The 11065-nt window shown below is 31.8% G+C and overlaps 3 protein-coding genes across 11 annotated transcripts in view; 1 reads left to right on the plus strand and 2 right to left on the minus strand.

The window, feature by feature from the left end:
* The window catches only part of LOC117124283 (CUB and sushi domain-containing protein 3-like), a 49407-nt gene extending 48590 nt beyond the window's left edge, over positions 1 to 817 (plus strand). For all 9 annotated transcript variants that reach the window (XM_033270456.1, XM_033270457.1, XM_033270460.1 and 6 more), the window contains one exon: positions 206 to 817. The gene's annotated coding sequence lies outside the window, so the exon portion shown is untranslated. The remainder of the gene's footprint in view (positions 1 to 205) is intronic.
* A 2307-nt stretch (positions 818 to 3124) lies between these two features.
* Positions 3125 to 11065, minus strand: part of LOC117124285 (shiftless antiviral inhibitor of ribosomal frameshifting protein homolog) — a 26484-nt gene continuing 18543 nt past the window's right edge. Inside the window, exon 7 of the mRNA XM_033270465.1 lies at positions 3125 to 5648. The gene's annotated coding sequence lies outside the window, so the exon portion shown is untranslated. The remainder of the gene's footprint in view (positions 5649 to 11065) is intronic.
* Positions 3130 to 10758, minus strand: LOC117124286 (shiftless antiviral inhibitor of ribosomal frameshifting protein homolog). Its single transcript, XM_033270467.1, has 6 exons — positions 10622 to 10758; positions 8626 to 8691; positions 7712 to 7867; positions 6881 to 7044; positions 6206 to 6350; positions 3130 to 5956 (listed from the first exon to the last, which is right to left on the minus strand). Exons 1-6 carry the CDS (start codon positions 10634 to 10636, stop codon positions 5735 to 5737), a joined length of 768 nt encoding a protein of 255 aa, XP_033126358.1. The 5' UTR covers positions 10637 to 10758; the 3' UTR covers positions 3130 to 5734.

Genomic DNA, 11065 nt, shown 5'->3' on the forward strand with positions numbered 1-11065 from the left:
CCCCAATCTCCATTTCAAGACTCCTAGATATGCCACCTTTTCTTAGTATTGCTTGTCATGATAATAATTTGTTTCATATTTGGTAATTCTGAAGTTCTTTCTTTCAATTCTGCTGAGTTTTGTTTCCTGTTCTTTTAGTTGTTCTTCCTCTTTTCTTTTTGTTTCTGTTTACTGTATAAATGCAGTCATTTTCTATCTGTTTCAGCTGTTGAATTTGAAGAACTTATGGAAATCAAGCTTGCTTGAAGATTCAACTTTTACATTCTATTTTAATCTTAAGTATTACCATGGTAAACACATACAGTAGTAATGTTTGTATACAATCATAATTATTGTTTACAAATGTATGCACATTTATCATTTGTCCAAATAAATATCAACCATAATCATTATGTCTTAAAGCGGAGGTGGAGAATTTGTTAAAAAAATATGTAGCATGACCAGTTACTGTACACACAAATTTCTGCAAAGATAATCTCAAGACTACTTGTTATTTTTTATTTCCTCTACATTCACCATTGAAGAGGTGCCCTTTTGAAAGTGTATGTAAAAATTTCTAGAGTAGCATTTCTGGGAATCTAAGGATCAAGGTAATGAAAAATAATACTTCGTAACAACTGTCATTGGTGAAAACTCCTAGAATAAATTAAAAAAGGCAGCTGGTCTATAAGAAATAAGAACGAGTCTAAAAAAGTATAATGTTGTTGTTGGTTTTTTTTTTGTTTCTCCATAAAAATACCAAAATAAATAGTGGAATGGAAAGAGATAGCAATTCATAAATAAAAACCCAATTGAAAAGACTTCACATAGGCCTAAGGGAAACTGTGGTAATACTGTAATTTTATTTTTATAGTCAAGACAATATTTTGAGATAATTGAATGATATTTAATGAATTCAAGTATGGAGTCCATGATGGCTGCCATATCTTTTATATGATTATATTCAACAAAATAAATCGAAATACATTTCTACATTCAAATAATATTTATTTCAGTTTACATCAATTACAGTTTATTTATATACCAACTCCAATGCTGTGGATTTCCAGACATTTTTCTAAGCATTTTGAATGCTATTATTTTCAATCTTCATTGATAAATTATGTACATTTAAAATGGTAATTCCCTGAAAATCTACAGCTAACAGTTTTTAATAATTATATAATATAGAGCAATCTTTAAAATACACTTCTGTTTTTTTATTTCAAACAATATTTCATATTGTTTTTAATACAAACACAATTTAATTGTGATACTGATGATATAACATAATAGGTCAGCAGCATAGAACATTGCTTAAATCTTAATTAATTTCAGGGTCTGGGAAGATTTCTTCCTTCATCACAAAATAACTACTGATGATTCTGTGACCCCCATATAATTTACAGTAAAAAAATATTTTTTTTATTCTTGTCAAAGATTGTTGTTGCTTTTTGCAAAGCGGTTCTTGAGGGAAGAATGTTCTTTTTAAAACTACAGTGTATGCGAAAACATAGGATACTGGTTTTTTTTTTTTTTATTTCTATGACAAATATAGAATCTACATAGATCAAATTCAGATATGAAACAGAAATAGAAATAATCTATACTCTATAAATATAATAATTTTGCTGTTCTTCAGTGTTATGATTACTTTAATTTAAATGAGTTGTTTAAAAAACCATAGTTTTATTACTGATGGTATTAAGTTGAATTTGGTACAGCATCTAGAATTCCTATCAAACTAACCTTAATTATTATTATTATTATTTATATATATATTATATATTATTATAATCTGTATCTTCGTATTATCTGTAGTCCATTTCAATAAACTCGCTAGTATATTCATGAGTTCATGTAGAGTGCAGCAGAATAAAAAAAAATATATCGTTGAATTAACTGCCTAAGCTATAGTAAAAATACCAAAATAAATAGTGGAATGGAAAGAGATAGCGATTCATAAATAAAAACCCAATTGAAAAGACTTCACATAGGCCTTATGGAAACTGTGGTAATACTGTAATTTTATTTTTATAGTCAAGACAATATTTTGAGATAATTGAATGATATTTAAATTAAAAAAGGCAGCTGGTCTATAAGAAATAAGAACGAGTCTAAAAAAGTATAATGTTGTTGTTGGTTTTTTTTTTGCTTGTCAAATTTGAATTTTGCATGCATATTTCTCCATCAACTATTTTACATAATATAATTACTAAAATTCGCCCTTTTCTGAAAAAATCGAACCCTCATTTACAAATCCTGGCTACGGCCTTGCTATTCATTTCAGGAGATATTCTTAACACATCAGTTCTTTTTAAAACTACAGTGTATGCGAAAACATAGGATACTGTTTTTTTTTTTTTTATTTCTATGGAAAATATAGAATCTACATAGATCAAATTCAGATATGAAACAGAAATAATCTATACTGTATAAATATAATAATTTTGCTGTTCTTCAGTGTTATGATTACTTTAATTTAAATGAGTTGTTTAAAAAACCATCTAGAATTCCTATCAAATTAACCTTAATTATTATTATTATAATTTATATATATATATATTATATATATATTATTATAATCTGTATCTTCGTATTATCTGTAGTCCATTTCAATAAACTTGCTAGTATATTCATGAGTTCATGTAGAGTGCAGCAGAATAAAAAAAAATATATCGTTGAATTAACTGCCTAGGCTATAGTAAAAATACCAAAATAAATAGTGGAATGGAAAGAGATAGCAATTCATAAATAAAAACCCAATTGAAAAGACTTCACATAGGCCTAAGAATAGCTAATTTTTATTATATTCTCTACAACAGTGTTCAAATGTGAGCCTTCCAAATTTGGTAATTTAGTGCCAGCAATACCAGGATTGGGGGGTTCCAACAATTTTCAATCCAAATTTTTCAAATTGTGAAAGTAACAACAAAATGCTAGAATGTTTAACCAAATGTATTGATATTGTCTATGAATTAAGTTTTTTTGTCTTATGGAAACTGTGGTAATACTGTAATTTTATTTTTATAGTCAAGACAATATTTTGAGATAATTGAATGATATTTAATGAATTCAAGTATGGAGTCCATGATGGCTGCCATATCTTTTATATGATTATATTCAACAAAATAAATCGAAATACATTTCTACATTCAAATAATATTTATTTCAGTTTACATCAATTACAGTTTATTTATATACCAACTCCAATGCTGTGGATTTCCAGACATTTTTCTAAGCATTTTGAATGCTATTATTTTCAATCTTCATTGATAAATTATGTACATTTAAAATGGTAATTCCCTGAAAATCTACAGCTAACAGTTTTTAATAATTATATAATATAGAGCAATCTTTAAAATACACTTCTGTTTTTTTATTTCAAATAATATTTCATATTGTTTTTAATACAAACACAATTTAATTGTGATACTGATGATATAACATAATAGGTCAGCAGCATAGAACATTGCTTAAATCTTAATTAATTTCAGGGTCTGGGAAGATTTCTTCCTTCATCACAAAATAACTACTGATGATTCTGTGACCCCCATATAATTTACAGTAAAAAAATATTTTTTTTATTCTTGTCAAAGATTGTTGTTGCTTTTTGCAAAGCGGTTCTTGAGGGAAGAATGCTGTCAGTGAACCAAATACTACAAGTATAATACTACAAGTATACAATAAATTCTCAGAACAATAAGTTTAAAATAAATCAGCAGGCCAGGAGCAGCATATAAATCAACAGGGGTGTCACGGGAGAAGTGTTGAAATTAAAATCAGAAGGCACTTACAAATATTGCAAAAATAGATTAATATGCATAAACATCTAATACTAATAATAGTCATGCTAAAACATTTTATATCTTAAATTGAATTATGTGACAAGTGTCTACTAATATTTAATAAAATAAAACTACAATTTTTGCTTCAAATTATTAAAGTGTAGAATATTCCTAACCACAATTAGCATAACATAGAATATTCAGTAGTAAGAGATTGGTAAACTATGAGACCACACCTAGTAATTTATATCGCCATACACAATTTTATCTTTCACGTTCTTGTATTATACTTAACGCTAAAACGTGATTCTTTACACCTAAAATTACTTTTTTTAAATATTTTTTATATTTGCTCTAATACTACTAACCACATTTCTAAACTGAATGTTGAGAATGTTGTGGTGAAAGTACATCAGAAAAAAGATTTTATTGGCTTTTCCTGCATTAGCAGGAAAAGTCATTATTATTATTTTTTTTTTTTTTCTTCTATCGTTTTCCTATGTTTTTGCAGAGTTTTCTGACCGGCACTTTGGTCATCTTTCATGCTTAGATGATCTTCAAACTTTGTCCAAGCAAAGACCATCAAGATGTGTCGTTCTACATGTTAATGCAATTTGTATTTCCTAAAGCATTTCAAACTAGCTACAGCTGTGTTTAACACAAAATTACTGTAAAATGCATTAACAATTTTCGTCCATGACTTACAATGCAAGGTACGACAAACTAAAAATGCAATGATTTCCACAGGCTCAGGTTCTTAGCGTAATGATAAGAACTCTATTACCACTGCAGCCATAGTCTGACGTCAAGTTTGTTTTCATGCTTATTTTTTTTTTACTTCATAATTTTCTTTAGTATGAGTTTATTTTTCATGTATTTTTTAAATACTTTTTTAATGATTTTTTAAATAATTTTGGCAATGTGGAAAAGCCCATGTTCTGTTTTACAGACATAGTAAGTCTAGTTATATGTAAAATTGTTAGCTGTGCTAATTTTACATGGGTATTAGGCCTACATGGTTGAAGAAAGTAGGTGTTAAAACAATTTTCCAAAAGGCAAAATTTGGGAAAATAAAATTGTTACAATTTTTCGTATACCGTACATGTGAATTAGGTATTCGAGAAGGATTTTTAACAAATAACTACATACAAGGCAACCATCTATAATTTCAAACCTAAATAAATCCATCAAAATATATTAAAACATTTTACTATAGTAAAGTGTGAAAGAGACAAGCGTGATCTCTCACTTTAGAAAAAACTTGAGTTAATGTAATACCATAAATCTTGAGAAATTAGCACTGATTTTAAACAAACAACCTAGCAAAATTGATGAAACTTGGTAGTAATACATACGAACATACGGTAATAGCAAACCAAAAAGTAAAATACAACAAGGTCTTCAAATGAATTTTAAAAATAAATCAATTCAAAGTCCAAAGATCTTTTGATAAAAACAATAAGGAATTGTTTAGATTTAGCTATACATCTTGAGCATGTGCAGTTGCAACATATAAGGATTGAAATTACTTTAATTTAAAACCTTTTTAACAATTTTCTTACTTGTACAGTATAAATGGAAAGGTTAAATCTAGAAGAACTGGTCTGCTACAAGATAAAATATATATTCCTTGTTGAAAATTCTGTTAAAAATAAAAGTACTGAATTCACAATTAAAATATAATTTTTTTCTACAGTACTTTTAATATTTGGAAATTATGATTTGGTATAGATCCAGGAAAATATAAAGTTTTAAGACACTAGCGACTACTCGCAAATTCTCATACTCACAAAAGATTTCTCTGCACAACTTGCTCAGGAATTGGGACTCTTCAGGACTCTTTATAGACTGTGAATACTCAGGATTGCTCATGATGGATTGGTATTATTTTTAAATGCTCATGATAGCTTAGGACTGTTTATAACCGTTTGGCACTGCTTGTAATTGCTCTGGACCAGTTGCCTTGTTTAGTCAATTGGTTCAAAGTATTCAGATGCTGTTTGTTGTGTCAGGAATGTTGAGCATGTGGAACCAGTACTTTCATGGGGTTGACTCCCAAGTGCTACCCTCTGAGGGTCAGGGAATGCAGGACATGGGTATATACGTCCGTGTTCACATCTCTCGCATGAGTGGCCGTGTCTGCTACGACGCTGACCTTCTCTTAACGGGCCAATTTCAAATGGATAAACCTATGGACATAAGAATAGAAGTGTTGTCTTAACAAATCATGTGGAATAATATGATGCTTTCATCATAACTGATCAAGGAGATTTCAGGTGCAAACACATAAATACATTAAACAACTGGATACACTGATCACCTTGATATGTTAAACACCTGGATACATTAAAATAAAGACATTTGTAATTCTCAGAATGTGTTACTTGGTTTATTTTCACCCTCTGTTAATTTATTGATTATAATTATAATGAACATACCATTTCCTGACATCTACTACACTTGGCTCCTACACTGTATCTCGCTTTCCCAGTGAAGATGTTACCACAGCTGCAGCGATAAGTCCCTTTACCATATTCATCGTCAACAACGAGTGCATCATATCTGACTTTACATTTGAAGCATCTGCAAATAATAAATAACAGTCAAAATTAATTTAAGATGATAAAAATTGTATACTATAATTATCTCCCCTCTTCAATAGTTAAATGCCAGCTCTTCTCAGTTGCAATACTCAAATACAATAAATAACAATAAGTTTGATTTATAGGTGCAAAATAGTGAGGTCTCCATGAATAACCAAGATCTACAGTAAAATAAAATGATAGCACTAGAAATGCAATTGACTTCATTAAGTGTATTAGGCTAGTTTAAATGCTGCTACCACCAGCTCTGGGCTAGCTAATGTCTCACCTGCGTCCCATCACTAAAAATTCCACTACTGAACTGAGAAAAACTTATTTTAACCGAGTGACACCTGACCATGTTGTGCAGCCAAGTTAGGAGGTCACATTCTCTGGTGGCATGGATACATTCTCCGCCTTTACACCACATATTGCATTTCAAATCTAGTTGTAACAATTACGTTACTTACAGTGCACCCTCAAATTTGATAACTTGATGGCACAAAATGCTTATTGAAACTTTTATCCTACCGTGAAACTGGTTTATGAGCAGGAACCCAGCGCCACCATGTTTCTTTACAGGGGCTGCAAGAAAATTGACGCCGCGACTCCAAGCTCTTGTTGTGCAGCTTGAGATTGTCAAGTGTCAAAGGTTGAATGCCATCAGGGAGGTCACCTTTCTTTTGCAAACCATCCTAAATAATAATAATACTTTATTTGACAAAAACTACGCCTTTCCATACATAGCATAATGACGGCGTGTTCATAAAGACAATATTTAAAACAAATAATATAAACAGTAACAAAGCAATGTACAAAACGTGAAATTAAAAGGATTCTTAAAAATCGATAACAATTGACATACTAAATGAAAAGTAAAAGTTTCAGGGATTAATAAGTTTTTTTGGAAACTACAAATGTAATTCGCAAATTGAATTTTGGTAGGACTGTGAGGTAAGTACAGATGCATTAGGTCTGTGTCGTAGACAGTGCATCCCCCCCCCCCCCCCCCCGGGCCCCCCCCCCCATTGAGTCTGAGACCTAAATATGTTGGTTTTTATGTTACTGTTGTTGTGTTTTTAATAATTAATTGATCATTAAAACAACATTTTTGTATTTTGATTTACATTGTTCATAATGACTGAATACCATACAAAATAGAGTAGGAATCTCAAGTGGCAGTGTGTGTGTGTTAGTGTTGAATCTCCCTGCTCTCTTGTAGTCAGCATTTTCATCATAGATTGATTATTGGTGTATAAACCAAACCAGATTGTTTTGAGTATGTTCAGATTGGGCTGCAGGAGGTAGCCACATCAAAGGGCTATTATTAGAAAACAAATTATATATAAACAAAATTATTACCTTTCTCAGTCGCCTTTGGATTACAGCAATACCTTTTTCAATGAGATTGAGAGGACCAAACAGAGAAAATCGGAGTGTTCCATTGCGCTCAATAGTAAATTCTATGTTCAACTCTTTTCCAATGCCTTCCTTGATTGCCATGCAAATTGTGTGGATCTAGGCAAAAAAAAATATGGTCATCCTATGAAAAAGACTAAACTGTTGATATATGTTTTCATGTATATAGAACTACAGTATATTCAAAAACTGAAATTAATTCTTAATCTGGTATCTATAAAAAAAAAAATGTAATGTAATTGCCAAGGAGGAAAGCAATTTTTCATTAAATAATTATTTTATGACAAATACAAAATTATCAACATCAGCAACTTCTTAAAAACTGAGAAATGGCCCTCCTATTATATTTTTCAATCATGACATATAATAAAAATATTATGGAAAATAATAACCACTGCGATAAGTCAATGGTCAAACTTAAATTTCTAATCAAATACTGTTGGAAAACCATGCTCCAGCCAACAAAGTAAGTCACGTAGTAATTGGTTTGAATGTTATAAATGCAGGAATTCTAAATAGAGGGGGTCCATTGAGGGACTTTTACAGACAGAAGGCTTACACCACCTTAGCCCCAGCATGGTTGGGGCTGGGGTCAGAAAATATATGATTATGGCACCTCTAGATGACCAGAAATGGCACTCTCACCCTAAATTTATTTATAAATATTCATTTTTTAACCATTTTTTTTTTTATTTAAAAAAATTTAGGAGGGAGGCTAGCTTGTACCTTCCCCTTGAATCCACCACTGTAAACAGTTTGTGATTTTGGATTTTATTCAATTAATTTTAAAATACTGTATACTTTAGTTTGTAGTACAATAAAAACATCATGTTGAATTTTATTTTTTTTAAATTTACCTGTTTTCTCTGCACCTCTCGATCCAATTCTCCATATTTAAAATCTTCTTTACTAATGTAAAATGTCTATCAAGATAAAATTATTCATATTTGAAAGAATCGAATATAATATGATTACTAGTATGTAATATTTCTTAAACTGAACCTATTTTACTGTATGTACACAAATGTTTAACTTTCTTTCTTGTGTGAATATTGAGTCTCGAAAGCACTATAAAAACACAATACAAAATAATCCAAGATTTATCTACTTCATAGTCAGCAGAAGGTTGCGGGTTCGAATCCTGGTTGGGGCACCTATTTTTTTTCACACCCGCTAATTTAATTTTTATTTTGTTCCACACAAATGCAAATAAACTTATGTTTGATTTTGCGATAGGTCTGCGAAGAAATATAGTAGGCACCAGAAACAACAGCCTAGCAACACTGCTAAGCTGGGCCTAACCTTACCTCAATTAATTGTGGGATGAATTAAATATCTTATCATGAGAGTTCATGGCATTGGTGGGTGAGATAAAAAAAATAAATAAGAAGATATTAGAATGCAGGTTCGTAACAAAATTATAGTACCCTGCCTACCTCTGACGCTCGACTTTGCCCAGTAACGCAGATGTTGTCAAGAAAATAGTAATCTCCTATGAGATAGTCTATATTTCTCACTTGTATGAAGTACACAAAAGCGAGTGCATTTCAGCGGATTCAATCTACAATTTCTGAATTTGCCTTTTACCTTTACCTTTAATTTACCTTTGAATTTGAAGATGTCGAGAAGATGGTAATCTCTTACGAGATAATCTATATTTCTCTTTTTTTTATCCTTTTACGTAAAACTAAAATTTATGCCAACATTTTTCCATGGTAGTCTATAATTCTCTTCTTTTTTTAAACCCTTTTGCGTAAAACTAAAATTGATGCCAACATTTTTCCATGGTTTATAGTAAGAGTAATGCATAGACTAATGCATTTATACACATCTAGATGTGTATAAGAGGTATGAAAAAAAAAAAAAAAAAAGCATATATGCTTTTTTTTTCAAAGAATTCTTTTTTTAATGAAATCTTGCCAGGAATGGGGCTCTAGACTTCCATCTCTATTACTATGACATATCAGACTAAATAACCATTTCCATAATGAATGGCACCTTTTAATATTTAAAGATCATTACTCAACAAATTGCATGCGGTTGCCATAATGCCACAAACAATATAACTGACATATGTTCTCTGAATGCCGTGCGTGGGAACATACAATAGCGTACCTTATGTTTGATCATAGATGCCAACATTTGAGAAAATAAAAATCAGGAGAAAAAAAAATAAGATGGATATTTCCTCATAGACTGTTAGGATAAAAAGGCAAAGGCGTTACGTGCCAAATGAGGGTGTGAGGCCAAGCCGGGGGTAAGTTTGGGAGATGGGTTTCCCTTTCTCATTAGGTGGGGGTCTGGGAAGAAGTTCCTGATTCTTTCTGTTTAGGGAGCAAAAATGATCGATTTGGTTATGTAACTAATTAGGCCTACTATTAGTTTGCAAAATCTAGGCCTACATTAGGGTCTAGGCCATAGTAGGCTAGCCTATATTCGACTATTATTATATAGGCAGGGGCCAGGCCTAGTGTCAGTGATTAAGAAATCAGACGCTGGGGAAAAATCTGGAGAACGATTTTCAGTCAGGAGACAAGTCTCAAATCAGGAGTCTCCTGATCAAATTAGGAGTGTTGGCATGTATGTTTGATGGACCAGAGCTACCTACTATCTAAACCAAAAAATCTTATAGTACTAGGCTAGCCTACCTAGCTCTGTGTAAGCGCACTGATGCGTTTAATAATCATAATAATAAAACAGCAATGCATGTGAAGAGGCCTGCCGCCTAGGCCTAGCCTAGGCTTTTATAAAATAAGGCCTAGAAAATAGGTGTAACTAACTAGGCCTAGGCTAGGCTAGACCAAGAGAAGGTGTCACCACCAGAGTAGTTAGCAGAATATCTTGCAAACCAACCTTATTGCCCGCCATGATCGGTGTGGAACGGTCTTGAAGACAAGAAACCAGTCAACAGACGGTCAGTACGTTCGGATCTTCGAGCGAAACTTGAGTCAAGTTAGCCAACAATAAGCCAGCCAACAACAAGCCAGCCCACAATTCTAGCCAACAATTCAGATAAGATACGATCGCGTTGGACTGCAGTTTCACTATTTACTTCACCGTGGGTGCGGCGGCGAAGCACAGTTGTATTGACCACTGCTGAGGGAATAGAAGGTGTGGGGGTGGGTGGATGGGTAACATTAATAGTATAAAAATTAGATTGGATGGCGAGATAAGGGGAAGGGGACGGGACAATCGGAGGGGAGTTGGGAACAATATTGTTCGAAAACGACAGATAGTTCCTAAAAATCAGTTAGGCCTATGATGTTATCCCCTCATTATTATTATCAAGGTTAAGCC

Source organism: Anneissia japonica, unplaced genomic scaffold (assembly GCF_011630105.1).
Source record: "Anneissia japonica isolate Jap-2015-1 unplaced genomic scaffold, ASM1163010v1 scaffold288012_len1326614_cov192, whole genome shotgun sequence".
NCBI lineage: Eukaryota > Metazoa > Echinodermata > Crinoidea > Comatulida > Comatulidae > Anneissia > Anneissia japonica.